We start from the raw sequence: 21,492 nt of genomic DNA, 5'->3' as shown, positions 1-21,492 counted from the left end.
ATATTAATAAAATATCTCTGCTTTCGTGCATCATAATGATTGATGTGTCTTAAATTTAAGCACTGAGAGATCCTCTTGACACTCTCTACTAGGTTCTTTGGCTGCTGAGTTTTGATGATGAGAAGAACACCTTGGCAGATGCAGTGGACAAGTATTGTATTGGTGTCCCCCCCATCCAGTGGCTGGCCTGGATCCCACAGCTGCTGACGTGCCTGGTTGGCTCCGAGGGCAAACTCCTCCTCAACCTCATCAGTCAGGTACAGAGGATCATCTCTAATTCTTTATTGTCTGTAATCTTTGTTGGCAAGATGAGACACGAATGTTTTTTTTTTTTTAAAAACAAATTACAAATGCTATTGTTTGCAGCTGTTGATGTGTTAAAATATGGTAATTTCTGTCTTTAAGCAGGATATTTTAAATTTCAAAGTGAGTTTTACTTACTGAGTTTAAATCCAGTGAAATTCTGTCTCTGTTTGCATGAGGCATTATAGCTCTCCCTTTGGAATTCTACTTAGTATATTTTTTGTGAATGAGGTAGAACACATGAAGTACATAGTTTAAAATGCTTGCAACATAGGAGTAAAGAATGGTTAGGTTTTAGTAGCTAAAGGGCAAACTCTGTCTGGAAGTGTTTTGGTGTGTGTTCATTCAGGTTGATGTAAAACAGATGTGAAGTCCCAGCAATGCACAGGTGGCCATGGGAAGCTCTCACAATACCTGAATTCCAGGCCTGCACTGCTCCACTGTTTCCTGGAAACTGGCACAGGACAATTGTTGTGCTGAATTCCTCACAGAACTGCTTTCATTCCTTCCCCTCTTGGTTTGTGAGATATGGACATACTGACCATGCAGGTCCCTTCCAGTTCAGGGTATTCTGTGATCCTGTGAGGTCCAGCTCCTTTTGTACTATCTCCTGTCTTTGTTCTTTCTGACCTCTGAGAATGTGTGTTTTTGTAGCTAGGGAATATGTCCATCTGTGTTGGCATGGGTGCACACAGCTCTAGGTAAGTATGTGTGTGCAGATGTACTCATGTTTCCTTCCCTCTCTCTTCATAAAATTAAAATGTAACTTTGAAGAGACCATGCTGCCAAGCAGCTTAAGACACCAAAGTAGGTAAGGTAAACTTTGATGGACATGGTTTGGTATTGTGTGGCAACACTGGTGTGCTCTACTGTCTTCTGACAGAAAAAAATGCGTTTCAGTACATTGTAGATACTTTTTTATTTGTTGAGGTCTGTATAAAATCTGTAGAATTGGGTGTCTGCTCAGAAGTCATATACTAGTTGGAGCTTAGACTTGTAAATATCACTGATACTCCTGTTTGTCTTGCCTTTAAACTTCAGGTACGTAGAAGAAGTATGAAATAAAAAAAAAATGCCATGTTTTCTGTGCTACTGTTTTAAAACTCCACAATTCTCTTCAAATAACTTTTGAGTTACAGGATGAAGCATGTGTGTATCAGGCTAGTGTGTCATAAATATCCAATTACTGAATTCTTCAATCCCATTGCAACATTTCCACCACTTACCATATCCATTTGGATGGAGAAAGGATCTATGATTTAGTAAAATGGTGGCTGAAGAAGCCTCAAATGATGTCTTAAGATGTGCTCTATTGCAGGTAGCAGACACAGGGTTTCTTTCCTTTAATAGATACTGAGATTTACAGATTTAAATGGGATGCTGAATGTCAACATCTCTTTAGGGCTGTGTTTTTTAGTGGAAGCCATAAAATCCTGTTTTTATTTTTGGGTGCAGTTGGTATCCCCTTACATTAAGTGCCACAATTAGGTGGAGTAAAGTTACTCTCTAATGGGCTTTCTTATCAAGTATTGTGGGGCTTGCTGGGAATTGTGGCCTAATTTAAAGACTAACTGCTGTCATTATGTCTGTTTTTCTTCCATTATGCACATGAGTAAGATCTTTGAGCTGGCCCAGCTGGGGCCCTGACATTATGCTGCTTTCAGGTTTATTAGGCAATATGATCTGGAAGCTCTAATTAGGTAATGTCTTAACAGTGTGTGCAGGGAGCTACCAATTCATCCTCTTTGGGTTTCTGTTACTGAAAGAATCTTTAATTTCCATAAGCCGTTATTTAACACAAAGAGCTGATTTTTCCTGAATAGGACTCACTTACAGGAGAATCTGTCCGTGTTGATGTGGTCTGTAGTCAGTATTCCTTCACTGAGAAAAGTGTATCTCTGAATAGGTGGGAAGAGTGTATCCCCAGGCTGTTTATTTCCCCATCAGGACCCTCTATCTGACCTTGAAGATAGAGCAGCGAGAGCGCTACAAGAGTGGTGAGTTTGGTCCTCATGGAATTGTTTGAGCTCTTTCTAATCTAACTTCATTGTTATGTTGAGTTTCACTGGATTTTACAGAGAAAACATTCTCTAGAAAACATACCAATTAACAAGGCTCAGGAAGAAAACTCTTGATAAGCTTTGCTTGCATTGATTTGTTTCTGTGAAGTTAAACTTTCAGATGGCTTGAGCTGTCTTGAATTTTCTTGTATAAAATACCAAGAGGAGTTTAATCTCCTTCATTCTCATGTCACCTTAATTATTGAGAATCATGTGTTCTTTACTGGATGTTTATCTTGATAAATTTCTGGGGAAGTAGAAAATTCTTGGTTTATAAACACAGTAGCATGTCACAGTTTTCTAAGATTCTCTAGACTAATTTTCATTGGAAGCATGAACCATGCGACATTTAGTTTGTTTTCAAAGGAGCCACACTTGTAAAATAATATCTCCATAATAACTTCAATTATTATTAACTAATTTTCAAGTAAAATGATCATCTCAGATTGCACCAGATAAAATCAGTGTTGGCTTTGAGAAATGTTTGGGGAATGGGGAAAGCATTCAGCAACTTGCACAAGAACTCTTTTCCCAAGGACAAATCACATCTGGAAGAGTTATGTCAAATGATGCCACAGAATTTAGTTGTTCTTTTGTCCCATACAATTTCCTGGGAATCCTGGGAGAGTTACTTGAAGAACTCTCATTTCAGTTCTGTGTTCTTTATTACAAAGTACATTGTTCATTTAGTTGTCCTTGTCATTTGGGAATTAGTTCACTAAATTTCTGTATAAAATTTGAAAGAGCACTAATTTGTTTATTAATGTTTTATTTTGTTTGGGTACTCTTTTCCAGAAGGCTATGTCCACATACCCTAATAATTTATTCTTTTCCAGCAACAGTAAAATACTTTCCTGTAGTTTCTGCCAGAAACCACTGCTGAGTGGGTGGGTTGTGTGAGTTAGTGGGGGTCATCTGGTGGAGCAAACTCTGCTTAATCACTGCCTGATGGAGTTGTCATGCTAGAGATGTTTTGTGCTAAAAGATACAGACTATGACAGTTTGTCTGTTGTTGGCATCAACACATTTATTCTTTAGTTATGTGTGAAAGGTCTCCCTGAAAGGGAAGGGAAAAAAACTGCCCATAATTCAAATAATTTGATCCTATATGAAACAATGTCTGTTACTTCAAGAGCATAGGTTAGTAATGTAGAAGCTACGCCTCCTTGTGTGGTTTTGAGAAGTGTGTATTTTGCTTTAATGTTGGGAAGTCTGTACCACTAAGTAGCATTTGGTGCAGAGTTTTCTTTCTAAAAAAACCCCAATTTTCTTCCTAAAAAAATTTCTTCTGAAGCTCAGTAAGGAATACATAATTGATACTTGATGTAAATCTCAAGCCAATTCTTGGAACAGTTTATTTTAATTCAAACAGGCACATATCAAGTTCATGAAAGGTAATGCTTATTTATAACCTTTTTAATGTTCACTTTCCAGATTCAGGGCAGCAGCAGCCAAGTTCAGTTGGAAATCAGTCCCACTCTGCCTCAGACCCAGGGCCCATCAGAGCCACTGCCCCAATGTGGAGATGCAGCAGGATCATGCACATGCAGCGGGAATTGCATCCAACACTTCTGTCCTCTCTGGAAGGCATTGTGGATCAGATGGTCTGGTTCAGGGAGAATTGGCATGAAGAGGTATTTGGCTTCAGTACACCTTCAACGTATGGATTGTCTAAGGGAAAGCTCACTGCAAAATACTTACCCAGAATTAATTTAAAACATCAAAGCATAACTGTTTGTTTTGATTAGTAAACTGATGTTTGTAGAGCTGACTGTTCTGATTGGGGTTTAAGGATCTTGGTTATTTCTGGAAGCAGTACAGGGGTTTTGCAGAGCTGTTAATTCTATGAATGCCTCTAAGATTTAAGCTGTTGCTCATACTAACTGAAAATGTATATTCTTACACTAAGTTTCAGAGATAGCAGTTTTCTTTTGATCTGGTGGTCTGTAACAGGTGATGATTATTACCTGAAATTTGCATTGCAGCTGAGAGCAGAAGGAGCTGCCACTCTGCTGTTACTTGCCTCTCAAAGTGTTGAACTGTTCTATTCTGTCTGCCTAGCATAGTCTTTATTTGAAGGTTTCCTCATACCACCTTTTTTATATATATCTTAAAATATGAAGTCTTAAAAGTTACCTGCTGTTGGAAGAGCAAGTTGTCCTTTGTGAGCCAGCATTTCCCCTGCTCAGTTTGTTTGTTTGCAGTGCTAATGAAATTCAGTGCTGTCATGGATTACCCCTCTGATGCAGTTTAAAAGTAGAGTTTTAAGCAAATGTTTCTGAGAGCATAATTTTACTATATAAAATGCAGTGTGGGAATGAATATTTGGTGTTAAATCAGAAGGCCTGATCTTCCTGACTATTTTGTTTTTTCTGTTTTTCATTCTTAGGTTCTCAGACAGCTGCAGCAGGGCTTGGCAAAGTGCTACTCCGTTGCCTTTGAGAAAAGCGGAGCTGTTTCTGATGCCAAAATCACCCCTCATACACTGAATTTTGTCAAGAAATTAGTCAGCACCTTTGGAGTAGGTCTTGAGAATGTCTCTAATGTGTCCACCATGTTTTCCAGTGCGGCCTCAGAGTCACTAGCTAGGAGAGCACAGGCAACAGCTCAAGATCCTGTCTTCCAGAAGTTAAAAGGACAATTTACAACAGGTATATATTTAACATTTTTTAGAATGTTGCTTTTAATCTCAAGAAAATTTCCCCCTACAGTGTAGCTGTGAGGGCGTTCTACTTTTTTATTCCAGTATCTTTCCGGAGAGGAAATTTAGAAAACAGCACCTTTCTGTCATTCAGCGTACCTGAAATAGTTTTGTTCCTGTCTTCTGTGCAGTAATAAATGTCATTCAAGTGGAAAACAGATACCAACCTAGAGAATATATGTATTGTTGTTTTTTGTATTATTGAAAACTGTGGTTGATTACATATGTGTTTTAAGATAAATTAGATTACTTCAGTGTAGTATTTTTGCAATTTGCACAGAACTGCTGTATGTGAGGGGCAGTAATGATCTCTGTCTGTGATGGCAGAATTTAATGCAGTTTTCACCCCAGAACTCCAAACTGATGATTTTATGTGAAGTCTTTAAAAACAGCCTGATGAGTAAGATTACTTTAGTGTTTTGGGTAACTAGATTATAAAAATTCTATTACCTAAATTTACATCACTGGTAAATTGAATCAATAACTTTAATCAGGTCTAATAGAAAAAGGTACTTAAGGGAAGTAGCTTTTTTGCTTCATTCATTTTCTCTTAACCAGTGGTTACATATTTGAGTATTTGATCTTGATTTAAAATTCTAAGAAAAGCTTGTTTACAAGCTTGATTTGTTTGGTGAAATGTGTTAAGGTCACGCAGCTCTTATGTGACAGAAAGTGACATTGATTGGCATCAATGTTTTGGGTTGCCAGAATTTTGAGTTTTGCATAAATTCCTTGGCTTTTCTTTAAACATAACTGAGAGTGTTTGACAAGTAGACTTGGGGTGTTTTTCCAAGTATTTTGCTGCTAATATTGTGAAAATAAAGGAACTGATGGGAATCCTGATAATAACTGAGTTGTAGAAGTGACCTACATATCTCATGCACACCATGCATTGCACAATGTCCTTTCTGAGGCACAGCAGTTGCATGATAGCAGATAATGGAAGTCCTGAACCATATGATTAAATTTTTACTGGATGAAGTGTACTAGGGAGGGGAATGGAAGTAGAAGCACTTTGTGTGTCTTTAATGGGAATGTATGGAATGGGGGGAAAAATCACTGGATAATGATCAATGGGATGAAATTTCACCAGTCCAAGTGCTGGATTCTGGGCTTAGAACAGAGTAATATTGGCAGGTACAGGTGTAAATGGGGAGAGGAGAGGCTGGAGACCAGCCCTGGATCAGGGATCTGGGGATGGTTGTTGTAGATCCTTTCCAGCTAAAACGCTCTACATTAAATAGAAGTTTGGACTTGATTTTAATTTTTAATAATAGTTTGTAGTCTGTACATTGCAGCTGTAGTGTAGCCACTTACTGATTGCTGTAAGTGTTGTTGATATGCTCAGTTTTTGGTTGGATTTGAGTTATTTTTGGTCTGTCACAGTAGCTCCTACTTCCTTTCCTGTGAGCGCCAGAGAGCTCTGGGGGTTCCAAGGTGTAAAGGAAAAGAAAATACAACGCCAGACTAAAGTCTGCAGTATCTAAAGTAATATTTCAAAACATTTCTAGAGAAACATTTAAGAAAGTTGAATCACCATTCAGCTACAGCTTTTAGTTAAAAAGTGGAGAGGACTTCTAGTGTTTTTATTCTGTTTTTATTTTTTGCACATCTTTGTGATTATATATATAAATGGCTGTTAAGGTTTTCAGATTCTCGCTCTTAATTAAGGAATTGTATGGAAAAACATATAAACCAAAGTATGACATAGGTTTGGTCATAAAAATCATGTAAAGTCATCAAATTCAAAGCGTTTCTTAGGAAACTTCAGTTAAGTAGCAGTAATTATTTTTTTAGATGATTTCATGTTTTTTTTTCTTTCAAGTACAATGAAATACAGATGTCTGCAGGATGCACGTAATTATTTTGCTTAGTGCTAGATTAGATTTTATTTTAATCTATTACATTCAGTGCTTAAACTTACAAATTAAATGTGGGAAAACAGAAGAAATTAAACCAATCAGCATACTTAATAATTTATGTAATTTAATTTATGCAGAAAATGGAAATAAATTTTTTATGGATTTTGCAGTAATAGTAAAATGTATGTAAATAACTGAATAGGATTGTGATTACTGTATTGAAGATTGCAAGGGCTGTTTTGACATTATGAGAAACCAGTTGTAGAATGTGCCTGATGTGTCCTTCTGTCACACCACAATGTTCACGTTTGTTTTTCCTGTTCTCAGTACCAGTTGCATTTGGATGATAGACAGATAATTACAGTGGTTTCCTCTCATTTCAGAAGTATCCAAGCTAAGGAACTGTCTTGGAGTAAACTTTTGTCAATTATTCCGGATTAATGTTGACAGCTATGGTTTATAGACACTTGCAACAGGGTTTGGTTGCATAATCATTTCCATCAACATCAGAGTTTTATTTTGATTCCTGTTTGGAGCCACTGGAGACTCTCACACCATTTCTTGTATCCTAAATGCTTTATCTGCAGCAGTCTGGACTGTTGGAGCTGTGATAGGTCATCTTTATCCATCCTAATGTTATGTTATAAAAACAAATTTTACTTTGAATTTTTTTTCTAGAACTTCAAATGCATGGTTCTTTGACCATCTGTTCTTTGTTCTTTCCTTTTCTGCTAAACCTTTTGACATCAAAGAATAGAAAATGCTGAAAAATGCTCCCTTTGAGAACTCTCTCAGCAGTGAAAGCAGCACAAAACCTGCCTCAATTGTCCTTTTGTGGGCAGATGATAGTTTAGAGTTTGGATCAGCTTCTTTCTGCAACCATCTCTCCATTCAGCACTCGAGCTGAAGGCGAATGGAAAGTTCCAAAATGCACCCTTGAAGGGCACGGTAATTTCTTGGAGACTTTGTCACCCAGCACAATGAATCCTTCACTGTGCCTGGTAGCTCTGTAGTCAGGAGGAAGCTCTTGAAACCCAAGTGTGGCTCTGAACTGTCAGGAGAGGGCAGGGGAAAGGGCTCTGCTCATTTTCAGCCTTTTTAAAGATTTTTTTTTTTTCTTTCTGCTTAAGAGTGAACATAGTGTACTTTGGTAGCTCTTTCTTTACTTCCCTTGTAATTTTTAAGTAACGGGATATTATCCAGGAAGTCCAGATGAAGAGATGGATAATATTTGGCCTTGGTGTCTGGTCTACGCAGTCTTGGTTTTCTGGAGCTGAGTGATAAACCAGAAATCCTGCTCCATCTTTCTACTTTCCTCTCACTGAGATTTTTCATCTTTATTGGTTTTTTTCCAAAAGTTCTTGTGAGATTCCAAAGAAGTTTTGGGAAGTAGAATATATAAATGTTTGAATAATAACTTCAAAAGCAAGACAGCACTTCAATTTTGGATAAGGCTTGGATCATCTTCAGTGTCATGGGCACGAAGGATTGTCCTGCTCTGTGCAGCTAAGCTTACAACTCAGTCCTTAGGGACACCTTACATGATGGGTGTCTTGGCTTTTTAGCTGGAGATCCTTGAGGTGTGAGCCTTTAATGGAATCAGGCTTTTCCCATGGTGAGAATAATCTGTATGAGCTGTTTATTGCTCTAAAAGCCTGTTGCCTTTGATTGCTCAGAACTGTTTTCTTCCAGTGTAGCAGAAGGGTTTTTGTATACAGTTCTTTAGTTTGGAGTCTTCTTTGTTTTCCTAATGCTGTGTTAATGTTGTGTAGGTCAAGGGGGCTGTGGGGCACAGAGGGTTTGATACTCTAATTTTGCTACCTCCAGTAAGTTTTTTGGTGTTTCTTCCTGAGGAGTAATGGTACAGCCTTCACTCAAAGTGTGTTAAGGGCCATCAGGATATATTTTAGGTCTGTCTCACTGGGAAGAAGATGGTGTCTCATTTCTCCTCTTGTCGAGAGTGGCAAGGAATTTCAGCAGCACTGAGAAGAGAGAACAAAATGCTTCCACTGCAGTCTGTTCCATGGCCTTCAGTGAAAATCTCCATTAAGGATGGGGAGGAAAACTTGCCATCCTTTTTAGGATGGTGGTGCAGGTAGTGAGGCACTTCAGACCAGTGTGTGTTAGCTGGAGAAAGGTGTTTTCCAGTACTAAGTACTGAAGAAATGCATTTTTTTTTTTTAAACAAAACCACTGTTTATATAGATTAAGTTGTCTGCAAAGCAGAGAGACTTTGTACACAAATAATGTTTGGTCTTGTATTTCCCTTTCTTCCAGCTATAGTGATTTTTCTTCTCAGATGGGCTCTCTGTGACATGAGCAGAAAAACTAATTGAACTCTCTGTTTTTCCCATCTGCCACTGGGAAACAAAAGAACAACAAAAGTCCTAAAATAGGCATTCAACAAACTAGAGCTGCTCTTGTGGTGAACTGAATGACTTTTTTTTTTTTGTGATGAAAATATATTGATGCATGTTTTTACCTCTTGGCTGATTCACATTAGCACAAAAACTACTTGCAGTTTGAGGGTTTGAAGTGCAGTTTCCTGCACTTCAGAGATTCGGGAGATAAATGATGCAATAATTTTGTCACTTTGATGAAATGATTTACTCCCACTGCTCAGTAGAGGGTAGACTTGGGATTTTAATAAGTGTTTTACAGTGATATTGCAATAGATGCACTGCCCACAGCAGGCAGAAAAAGAAAAGGGAATATTACATCCATAAATATGAAACTGTGTTTTTCATTATAGACTTTTTTCTTACAGAAGTGGAAAGGATTTTGTATGAGCTGTTTTTTTTTCTCTGTTTTAGGCTGGTAAACTTAGGTCTTTCACTGAGAGCTTTTAGCATATCAGTTTATTGTGGATACACAGTGAAATATGTTGGGTTATAAGTTCTCTGATATTTATTTAAGTAACAGAACAGCAAAATGAAAGCAATCCTAATGTGCATTGTTTTCTTTGGCATTAGGATCCTGGATTAAAGACAAGAACTTAGAAGAGTGCATGTATAAAATGACAGGACCTCTGCTGGCTAAATAAATGCATTATGTTGTTTGTGGGAGTAAATCTTTTGGACAATCAGTTTTGAGTGGTTTAATTGTGGTTGAAAAACTTTTATATGCAGTAATTGCTGTGTGCACATTCTTAATTCACTCTTGGCACACTTGCAGGCAGATGCTTGTAGCATATTTATGTGGTCAAATTTTCTGAGCAGCACTCATGTTTATTTTTTGGTATTTTTCTCAAATTAGGAAAATATTGAGTGTACATAATGTTGAAATGAAGGTTCTGCAAGAAAGCTTTAAATAATTTTTAAGACTTAATTTTCTGTTGTACTGAACAATACTGAAGATTCTATTCTGATGTAAATCACAGAATTACTGAATTGTCATTCTCTGTTTTTTTTTTTTCAGTTCTTTTTCACTTCATACATGTGAACTTAAAATGGCATCTTCTAGGGAGTGAGATGAGTTTAAAAGTCAAGTCTGTTGGGCATCTTGCACAATTTGGGTTGCCATAACTAATGAGGCTTACAGAGAGTAGTTTGTCTTCTTATCCATGTGCATTTTATCTTTCATTGTTGTGGCACTGAAGGGCTGAGCCATCGTTTCACGTATTTGGTTTATTCATTTTACCTCTTTTGGGAAATTCAAAGACATTTGTTTATTTATTCATTATTTGCTTTGTCTGAAACTGTAGTGAGAGCAATGTTGGGAAGATGGTGTTCGTGTGGCCCAGAAAATGCTCAGGATTGCAGTGATTTCTGTTACAGAATTACTTGCATAATGTACTGAAGACCATGTATTGACCTTGAGAATTTTCTTCTTCACCTGCGTGTGGATTAAAGGAGATACTCTCACTCTGTAGTACTGTTAGCATTGCAGTGGAAAGAGCAGGCTGTTTGCATAATATTGTCATTTTTCTTGGGCTACTGTGGCTGTTCTTCTGTAGTGTCTTTCAATTGTTGTCAAAGACAGGAAAGAATAAGAATTTTCTTGCAGTTGAAGAGAATAGTAATAATAATTTTATTTATCCTGCAGTTCCTCACAGATTCTGTTGAATCCTCAACTGGGGTTCTTTCATTCCTTTTAGAAGTAAAAAGTCTCCACTGATTTTAAATAAATAAATAAATGACCTTTAATGAAACAGTAGAAAATTATAGTGCTATAAAATAAGCCTACTTTTCTCCTTTCATTAGGTGGTCTGATCTAATAATTTGGGGTTTTACTGCTTTCTTTCTATGCAGTATGTCTGGTTGCAGAACATAGAGAATTCAATATAGTAATTGTATTTAAATTTTTCATGATATGCTTTTCAGTATTTGTGTGACTAAAACAGGAAAATCGTAGAAAGTTTTATGTACTAAATAACAGAGTATTTTAGAGTTGTATACAGTAAAGAGGTAGCAGATTCTGACAGGTTGAAGTTACTGTTATATATAAAGCTAGGAATTTGCTAAAAGGTTTTCTATAGAACATAGAAATATTCAACAGAGCTTGTGTTTTAAGGACACTTCAGCTTAGTGGGGGTGTATGTGTGTTTGGTTTGCACTATTGAATTGTGTGATTTGTTTTTGTTTGGCTTGTTTTTTTAGATTTTGACTTCAGTGTGCCAGGATCAATGAAACTCCACAACCTTATCTCCAAACTAAAGAAATGGATCAAAATTCTGGAGGCCAAAACTAAACAGCTTCCAAAGTTCTTCCTCATAGAGGAAAAGTGCCGCTTTCTAAGTAACTTTTCAGCTCAAACTGCAGAAGTAGAGATACCTGGAGAATTCCTTATGCCAAAACCAACGCATTACTACATCAAGATAGCAAGGTAACCTAAAAATTCCCTTTGGTAGCTGAAATTCTGAAAACGGAGAAGAAAATTAAAGCCATCATCCCATCCCATCCCATCCCATCCCATCCCATCCCATCCCATCCCATCCCATCCCATCCCATCCCATCCCATCCCATCCCATCCCATCCCATCCCATCCCATCCCATCCCATCCCATCCCATCCCATCCCCTCTGCCAAAGTAGATGGATATTTTATAGCAGTCATATATTTTATATATGTATATTACATACATAGTCAAACTTTGATGTAAGGCCTTTTTAATTTATCCTCCTTCAATAATTTGGCGTTTGATCACTGAACACCTGCGCTGTTCAGAGTACATTTGGTTTTCTCGTTGAGATTCACGCTTTTATTGTAATCCCTGGAGTTCCTAGTGTTCAAAGCAGTGACAAAGGTGTCACCAAATGATCCTGGCAGGTTCATGCCGAGGGTGGAGATAGTGCAGAAGCACAACACAGCCGCTCGCAGGCTGTACATCCGCGGGCACAACGGGAAGATCTACCCCTACCTGGTGATGAACGACGCCTGCCTGACCGAGTCACGCCGCGAGGAGCGCGTCCTGCAGCTCCTCCGCCTCCTCAACCCCTGCCTGGAGAAGAGGAAGGAGACCACCAAAAGGCATTTGTTTTTCACAGGTACCAAAAGAGAGCTCTGTGTTGTTTCTAAGAGCGTGTTGCGCTCAAAGGTTATAATCGCTGGAGGTTTTTGAATATTCAGAAGGTAAATTGACATCTGGCTGGGTGATTAGTCATGTCTGGAGCTGTAGCACCCCTCTGGAGAAGGGCAGCTGATGGCACAGGATCTGGGGTGTTTTTAGAAGTGCTTATGTGCATTGCTTATGATATTAAATGCACTTGTGAATATTTAAGGCAGAGATGCCCACTGGGCCTGTTGGTGTGGAAATGGGTACACATACTTCAGAATAAACATTTAGAGACAACTGAAGAGGGACAGAACAAAACTTCTTCTCCCCTAGTTGTGATATAAGAATACTGAATTTCTGTCACACCTTCCACGTGACACAGAAGAAATATTTTTTCTTTTTTTCTGCTGAATTTCATCTGAACAAAGTATAACCCTCTTTCTTAAAGGTAAAGAAAAATATGAAAATGATGAATGCTCAATTTTTTTTTTTTTTGAAAATACAGTTGATATTTCTGTTAAGATATAAAAAAAACCCCTGCTGTAATTCATTTTTACCTGAGCTTGTAAATTAGTTATGAGCACAGCATTAAAGTTTTCTGTTGATGAGCTTCAGTTGATAGTCAGGGCTGTGTCTTAAGGGCTGGTGTGTCAGCATCTGGGATCCGGATGAGCTCAGGTTTGCTTTGCCGTCTGTGCCCCGCCCCCTGGCAGTGCCGCGGGTGGTGGCCGTGTCCCCGCAGATGCGGCTGGTGGAGGACAACCCCTCGTCGCTGTCCCTGGTGGAGATCTACAAACAGCGCTGTGCCAAGAAGGGCATCGAGCACGACAACCCCATCTCGCGCTACTACGACCGGCTGGCCACGGTGCAGGCTCGGGGCACGCAGGCCAGTCACCAGGTACCACAGCACAGGGCTGGAGCCCAGCACCCTGAGTGTCCTGGGCAGTTCCATCCTCCAGGGCATTCCCTGCACCCTGAGTGTCCTGGGCAGTTCCATCCTCCAGGGCATTCCCTGTACCTTGAATGTCCTGGGCAGTTCCATCCTCCAGGGCATCCCCAGCACCCTGAGTGTCCTGGGCAGTTCCATCCTCCAGGGCATTCCCTGCACCCTGAGTGTCCTGGGCAGTTCCATCCTCCAGGGCATTCCCTGCACCCTGAGTGCCCTGGGCAGTTCCATCCTCCAGGGCATTCCCTGCACCCTGAGTGCCCTGAGCAATTCCATCTGTGCTGTTCCCCAGCATCCTGAGTGCCCTGGGCAGTTCCATCCTCCAGGGCATTCCCTGCACCCTGAGTGTCCTGGGCAGTTCCATCCTCCAGGGCATTCCCTGCACCCTGAGTGTCCTGGGCAGTTCCATCCTCCAGGGCATTCCCTGCACCCTGAGTGTCCTGGGCAGTTCCATCCTCCAGGGTATTCCCTGCACCCTGAGTGTCCTGGGCAGTTCCATCCTCCAGGGCATTCCCTGCACCCTGAGTGTCCTGGGCAGTTCCATCAGTGCCATTCCCCAGCACTCTGAGTGCCCTGGGCAATTCCATCTGTGCCATTCCCCAGCACTCTGAGTGCCCTGGGCAGTTGCATCCTCCAGGGCATTCCCTGCACCCTGAGTGCCCTGAGCAATTCCATCTGTGCTGTTCCCCAGCATCCTGAGTGCCCTGGGCAGTTTTGTCCAGGGCATTCCCCAGCACCCTGAGTGCCCTGGCAAATTGCCCCCAGTGCTTCTTCAGAATTTAGGAAGTCTGTTATGTACTAAATAACAGAATATTTTTGAGTTTAGTTAAGAGGTAGAAGATTCTGACTGGTTTAAGTCATTGTTATATATAAAGCTAGGACTTTGCTAGAAGGTTTTCTATAGAAAATAGAAATATTCAGCAGAGGCTGTCTTTTAAAGGCAGTTCTGCTTAGCAGGGATGTTTGTGTTTGGTAGATGTCATTAGATGTTAGACACATACCGTGCACAGCTGGGGGTTGGATTTTTTGCATTATTTTGATTTTGCATAATGAGGACTCTATATCTTTTTGGAGTTTTAGGTGATCTTGGAAAGATTTTATTTAAAAAACCTGTATTTGTGTTGCTGGAAGTTGTTTTGGGTAAATGCAACTGAAAACAGGCAGGGTGCTGATTGATTTTTTTTTTTTTTTTTTTTTTTTCTCTCTGGCATAGTGCTTTAAAAATAATTGATTGACAGCATGGGAAGCAGCATTCCTAATTTAAATAAGCAGCTAGAGCATGGTATGTGAGGCAGGCTTCCCATGGTCTTCTAATGCTTCTCTTAAAATTGCCAGTGGATCCATTCATCTAAGCCAAACAGAAGCAGTTGGGCAATCTCACCTAATAAATGAAGCACTCAGAATGAACAAAGCTCTGTAACTTCCACCAAACAATCAGTTCTGATATATGAAGTGGTTTTATGTTTTTTTCTTAGGTTTAGTGCAAATTCATACATAAAATGCCAGTCCCATTCCAAATACAGCTATTAGAAAATACACAGTAAAAATGTATTACAGATGTAGTTTGAACAATTGTCTCAGACTTTCTTTGTTACAAAATGAAAATGGAAGTGCTGTGTAACATTTGTTTCTATTTTCAGAATTCTTTCACTTGAAACTTTAACAACCATTTAATTGAAGTCAACATGGCTATCATGCTTTCTGGTACAAGAGAGCAGATCCTAATCTCACTTCTTTTTCTAGCTAATTAGGCTAGTATTATGCTATAGTAATTAAATATTTGGTTAGATTTTTCTTTTTAACTTTTCCTAAAACGAGATACAGCAATTAAGAGCAGCTTGGTAGCTGCTTTAGGTCAATTTGTCTGTTGCTAAGAAGTGCATTAAAAAATGCCTTTTTCCAACTAAGCCTTTTGCTGTGCAGGTTCTCAGAGACATCCTGAAGGAAGTGCAGAGTAACATGGTGCCTCGCAGCATGCTCAAGGAGTGGGCTCTGCACACCTTCCCCAACGCCACGGACTACTGGACCTTCCGCAAGATGTTCACCATCCAGCTTGCCCTCATTGGCTTTGCAGAATTCATCTTTCATTTGAACAGGCTCAACCCTGAGATGCTGCAGATTGCCCAGGTATGCCTCAGGTTTTTTCATTCTCTCGTCTTGGATCAGATGGGTATTTGCACTTTGCTTTTGAAATGAGTCAAAGTTCAACATGGATAATGAACAGTGCATTTCAGTAGGCTTTTTATTTCTGTGTGATTGCATGTCCTATAGGGAGTACTTTCACCTGCACTCCCCTGGACATCAACTCTGCCTGCTGTGGTGATAGTTTAGAACTTTGTGAAATTGTCAGATATTGGAACTCCTCATGTAAATGACTGATAAATCTATCTTTTCAGTGTTCTTTCCACTATATTGCTTTCAAAATACCTTTGTACTAAATCAATTAGGTGCAATAAAAATAATTTTAGAGTTTCATGTTCTTAAAGGGCTATACCCCTATTTAAATACTATTCTCTTTTGAGCATATCCATCAAGCTACACCTTCTATTCATCACGATTTTTCTGTTTTAACCCAACATTTAAAATTATGTTTGCCACTTTAAAAAAGAGCAAAGGTGGTATTTATTAAAGTTGCAATGTCATTTTAATGCATGGAGAGCTGTAGTCTCTATAGCAGTTAGGATTTTTGATCCCTCTATTAAGTGTTCAGCTGTTTACCCACAGTGAACCTTGAACACTGAATGTTGTCCCAGAGGTCTATTGCCAGTGACTCTGTACAGATGAGGATCCAGAGGAATCTGTTCTTTATGTCTGCTATTGCATGTATTTAATAAGGGGTTTGGACACAACATTTTGAAAGAACTACTTACCTTTGTGCATGCCATTATTTATAACTTCATTGCTCAAAATTTGTTTGGCTGAACGAGTGAAAAACTGTTGAAACACTGCTAGAACTCAGCATTAACAGAAACAAAAATCCAACTGCTTTGTTCCACGAACGAAAATCAGTTCATTTAATTGCTTTTGTGCATCTTCCTGTTAAACCCAGGATACTGGCAAGCTCAACGTGGCTTATTTTCGCTTTGACATTAACGATGCCACTGGAGATTTGGATGCCAATCGTCCGGTTCCGTTCCGGCTCACCCCAAACATCTCGGAGTTCCTCACCACCATCGGGGTGTCAGGGCCCCTCACTGCATCCATGATTGCAGTGGCTCGCTGCTTTGCACAGCCAAACTTCAAGGTTTGTACACCTCCTGCAAGGTTATGTGGGTTTGACAGTTTATATAAACGAAACAGCAGTTTTTGGTGAAGGTAGGAACTGAATGATGGTGTGTATTTGTTTTAAAATTTTACCCTGAGGTCATCGCAAAGGCCGGCTGGAAAATTGGAAGTGTTTGGAAATGTTTTATTTGTTATGCATAAATGTTTAATTTGACTCAAACTGGACACATGAAAGTTTGCTTTAGAAGCTTGAGACTGTTGGAGTTGGCAGATTAATACCAGTAACTCAGAGATGAGAAAAAATAGGCAAGTATTTGTTGCAGGCATTTCTTTTTCATCCAAGGATAGAACTGGCCTATATAACATAAATGTGTATATATAGTAGATACATATGTATGGATGTTGTAGTCAGTGTTCTTTCCCTGCGTAGCAGAAAATAATATTCCCCAAGAGTGTAATGACTGCAAAAAAACCCCTCCAGCTTTTCAAAGTACTCCAAATCTTTGCCCAAGACTTCTGTGTGGTAAAAGTCATGAATTTAGTGGAGTAATATAAAAACAGGATGTACACAAGTGTATCTGTGTATCAATATCTTAATATATGTTATTAATTTCTGTACAAGTCATTGTGTTATGTTTTTGTAATGGAAACTTTTTATGAAAAGAAACACCTGGAGAAGAAATAACAAAGATGTTTGGAAGCCACCCTCGCCTTGAAAAGTCTGAAATTGCAACGTGGCACCAAAAGTGCCAAAATGCTGTTGACTAAAATCTAGCTACAATTCTGCAACCTGACAGAACCTGATTGTTCTCTGGATTGATCGCAATAATCTGATTTTTCTTCTTCATATAGGTTGATGGCATCCTAAAAACCGTGCTAAGGGATGAAATCATTGCGTGGCACAAAAAAACCCAAGAGGACACCTCCTCTCCACTGTCAGCAGCTGGGCAGCCCGAGAACATGGACAGCCAGCAGCTGGTTTCACTGGTTCAGAAAGCTGTGACTGCCATCATGACTCGCCTCCACAACCTGGCTCAGTTTGAGGGAGGGGAAAGCAAAGTCAACACTCTGGTAGCAGCTGCAAACAGCTTGGACAACCTCTGCCGGATGGACCCCGCCTGGCACCCCTGGCTGTGACTTGAAACTTTCAATAGTTTGGGGGCAGTTTGTTGTTTCTGTTGTTTTGTTTTTTTTTTTTTTTTTGTTTGTTTGTTTTTGTTGTTGTTGTTTTTATTTTTTCCTGTTGTTTGTGGTGTGAGCCATGTTTTGTGTTAAGAAAATGTGAAAAAAGCTTTCTTGATGATGGCTTACCTGTCACACTGCATTTTGTCAGTTTTCATTCTAGCTGTGTTTACAGTAGTATGGAGTTTTTACTGTTTTTAATTTCATGAGGAGACATTTCCTCCTGTTTAAGCAGTTGATATGCAACAGCAGCTTTTGCAAATAGATTAAAATGAAGAGAGAAAAATAATATACAGAAAAATCTAATTTTATGAAGAAGACTATGAAACTAGCATTGTTAGATTTAGGGTCTGCCATTCCTAATAACCTGCAGTATATAATTTTTTTATACAATAGTAATTACTGAAAAAAAAAGAAAAATACAGTAATCCCAGTTACTGAGTTTTACTCTGTGAAATTTTACTTGATCACTCTCTCTTCCTAATGCCAAATTGAAGGCACAGATAAATGCTCTTAACTTTTAAGTTTGCTTCAAATTTACATGAGCAATGTTGCTTTGTACAGATAGTTTTGTACCAAACATTATAGAGGTGAGATTTTGTTAGCCACTGAGAAAATGATGATCAAATTGTGCTGACTTTTCCTGGAGCACAAGCTATGTACAGTAAAAGTGTAAACCATTTAGAATATTTGGTTTAGTTGTGGACAGTGTTTGGGGGGAAGTTTATAAAAGGATGGAAAAAGTCATCCTTTGATACCTGTATTTGTCTGTAATAGAGAAAAAATGAAATCTTATCAAGTTCTCTTTACTGTTTAGAATTACAGTAGCTTCTTTAGAATCAATCTGTTCCTTTGTAATTTAACAAAAAGAGCAGTTTAATGTTTCACTCGCCTTTCTGTTGTGTTAGCATTTTTATAAACCTTCAGTGTTGAGAACGTTAAATTTGTACAGAGTGATTTTTTTCAAAATAAATATTTTATAAAACTCTCTGTAGTATTCATTTTATCTGTGATATTTTTAATGTTAGCCTGAGTATGATTTTACTTCATTGTATGGTGGATGAATCAAACATGGCTCCTCATTCCCTTGCTTGGTGCTCCTTTTGTATCTGAGAGTTTTGCTCTGTGGAACTATGTACAAGGGGAAGCTCAAATAAATGAGTGCTAAGGTCTATATAAGGATTTGGAAAACAAGCATATTTTTATTTTTTTTTTGCCAAAGACTTACTTCCTTATCAAAATCATATTGGCAAGAATAATCTTCTTATAAAACATAGTGCTTCCTACATGTCTCACAGCACACTCTGTCTGCAGTCATTCACAACTGAGCTCAGTGCTTTCAGGACTTGAAGGGAATTGTTGCCTTCCCTTTATTGAAGACTGTAATGTTTGCAGCTGTGAAATACAGCACACACGAGCTGCAGGATCATTTCTTAATCATGTGCACGTCTTGGATATGTCTGAGAGATGACAGCGTTCCCTGACAGGAAGTCATCAGATAATTCAGCTGCTTTGCTGTCCATGATAGAAATCTTAATGGGAAAATGTGAATGTGAGTTAAGAGACAAACTTAGTTGTCTTTACATTTGTGACATCGCTCTTCCTTGTGGCATCATCTCAGATATAGTCCTGAAAGAAGACTTGGGGTGAGGGAGCAGACTGGTATTTTAATGAGCTCCCTGATGGTGTTAATATGCAAATGTTAATACCTGGTTCTCTTCTTTCATGAGCCTATGCTATGGATGTACCTCAATTTGTGAGAAGGTTTACACAGTCTTAACCCAGAGTTTTACCACCAGCTCCAGGAGATAAATCTGAAAGCTTTTAGTTATACATGAGCATTCTTCAGAGCCTGGGGATATCTGGCCTCTCTTGTATCAGCAGCAGCTGTCCATTAGCAGAAAAGTGGTTTCACAAAGTACAGGGTATGAAGTTCCTGATTCTTCACAAACATATGACATCTATCTTAGCTGCATTTAATTTTTTATGATTGTAGATAAGGGTTCCCTCTGTCTTGTTAGAGATCCATGCTCAGAATGCATCTTGCTGAGTAGATACTTGAACGTGAACTACATTAATTGTCAATTCACTCTAAGTGTTCTCTTCAAGGTCTCTTCCCTCAGATTAGATACCACACAAAAAAAGCCCATGTCATTACTCTGTAAAATCAAACACTTGAGAATTAAGAGAGGTAAAATTTTCTCTGAAATTGTGTGTAGAAGCACTATGCCGTTCTGAAAATTCCTCCTGGTGTGTTTGTTTTTTAACCTCTGCAGAGTTATGGACAGGTTTCACCAGATTTTCTTGAGGCTAACTAGTGACAAGTCCTCGATGCTGAAGTTGTGCCACCCATAATTCTGTATAAAATAGACATGGGCATCTTGGAAGACTTCAGCACACGTACCTGTGTTGGTGTGAATTGGGCACTCTGGGAGGTCACTCAAGGTACAGAAATACTAATAACTAAGGAGCAAATTTGGCATGAAAAACTGGATAAAAATGTAAGCTGTGGATATTATATGGAGAATAAATAGTCATCAGGTTTCTCAAATTACAGTAGTTTTTATTTCCTGACTTTTGTAATTATGTTTGACTCTGTCTTTATTAGACGATGCTGCTGCAATTTAACTTTTTATTATTACAGTCTGCTCAAAGTAGATTATCAGAATTTGTTTGCTTAAGTGCATTGTACTCTGAAACAAAAGCTTTTACACAGTAGTTGGGTATTTGAGTCCACCCTCTGAAAGTGGTGTGCCACTTTCCTCTCCTGTAATTGGGCTGTCCATGAATTGTCAGATGCAGAGAGGGTGAGCAAGGGATTAGTTATTACAGGAAGATGATGACTCAAAGCATTTCAGTGGCAGACAATGAAAGCTCTGTTTCATAATGGCAGTCGAATAAAGTTGCTTTTAAGGCTCCTATCTGTTTCAAATATGATGTATGAAATGTTCCTTTGTGGTTTAGAAGCCTATTCAGAGAGAAGATTTCACACTCACAGGAGCTTTTAATCAGCTCAGTGTGGGTGCATTTCACATTTAAGAGGTTCAAGAGAGCACATGTGAAACAATCAATGTCTTGTGTGTGGTTTATCATCATCATCATCATCATCCCTGGACTGTGTCAGGTCTCACTGTCCCTGTGTGCATGAGCTGAGCCAAAGGGCAGTGTCGCCTCACCTGGGACCTCCTAAACCAGGGCTCAAGGTGCTGAAATGCAGAAAAAAAAATAAAAAAAGAAATTGTTAACTTAGACTTTCGTCTCTTGACTGTGGCCTTTTCATCTTTAGATGAGCCTTCCCTTCCCTGAGAGCTCTAAGCTTGGCTTACGCTCGCTCTCTGCCTTCAGACTTCTCCCTCCCCTGTTCTAATCCAATGCTTTTCTCTGAGAAATCTTTTTATTTCTTCCAATTCCCCCCAGGAAACACCACAGAGGATTGCAGCATCCTGGTCCCAGCTTGGCTGCTCGGGAGCTCCTGGCACTGCATCCCCCTGTGCCTGGAGGGGCAGCACCCATGGGGACCCGCTGGGTGACCCCTGCCAGCCCCGGGGAGAGAAATCCTGGGGAGGAGAAGGGAGAGAGGGAACGGAGGGCTGATGGGCACCCTGATGTGCTGCCCCTTCCCTTCTCCAGGGGGAGAGACTGAGCGGAATCCACTGCAAAAACAGGGAATTTTAGGCAAGGTAGCAGGAGAAGTGGCAGAGGTGAGGCTGAGCCTCGTGAA

The 21,492-nt window shown here is 39.3% G+C and overlaps 1 protein-coding gene across 2 annotated transcripts in view; it reads left to right on the top strand.

Annotated features, from left to right (window-relative positions):
* Positions 1 to 18,759, top strand: part of TRRAP (transformation/transcription domain associated protein) — a 73,659-nt gene extending 54,900 nt beyond the window's left edge. Inside the window, exons 61-70 of one of the 2 annotated variants that reach the window (XM_062503230.1) lie at positions 93 to 257; positions 2,210 to 2,300; positions 3,852 to 3,997; positions 4,753 to 5,014; positions 11,525 to 11,750; positions 12,193 to 12,410; positions 13,132 to 13,316; positions 15,288 to 15,491; positions 16,414 to 16,608; positions 17,442 to 18,759. In XM_062503230.1, coding sequence (XP_062359214.1) covers positions 93 to 257; positions 2,210 to 2,300; positions 3,852 to 3,997; positions 4,753 to 5,014; positions 11,525 to 11,750; positions 12,193 to 12,410; positions 13,132 to 13,316; positions 15,288 to 15,491; positions 16,414 to 16,608; positions 17,442 to 17,726 — 1,977 coding nt within the window. In that variant the 3' untranslated portion in view covers positions 17,727 to 18,759. Of the gene's footprint in view, positions 1 to 92; positions 258 to 2,209; positions 2,301 to 3,797; positions 3,998 to 4,752; positions 5,015 to 11,524; positions 11,751 to 12,192; positions 12,411 to 13,131; positions 13,317 to 15,287; positions 15,492 to 16,413; positions 16,609 to 17,441 lie in introns of both variants that reach the window. The other variant, XM_062503229.1, reaches the window with a different exon arrangement.
* Positions 18,760 to 21,492: the final 2,733 nt, after the last annotated feature.

The sequence above is a fragment of the Cinclus cinclus genome, chromosome 16, assembly GCF_963662255.1.
Source record: "Cinclus cinclus chromosome 16, bCinCin1.1, whole genome shotgun sequence".
Lineage (NCBI taxonomy): Eukaryota > Metazoa > Chordata > Aves > Passeriformes > Cinclidae > Cinclus > Cinclus cinclus.
The sequence above is the reverse complement of the archived record's forward strand: the minus strand, read 5'-3'. Positions and strand labels throughout refer to the sequence as shown.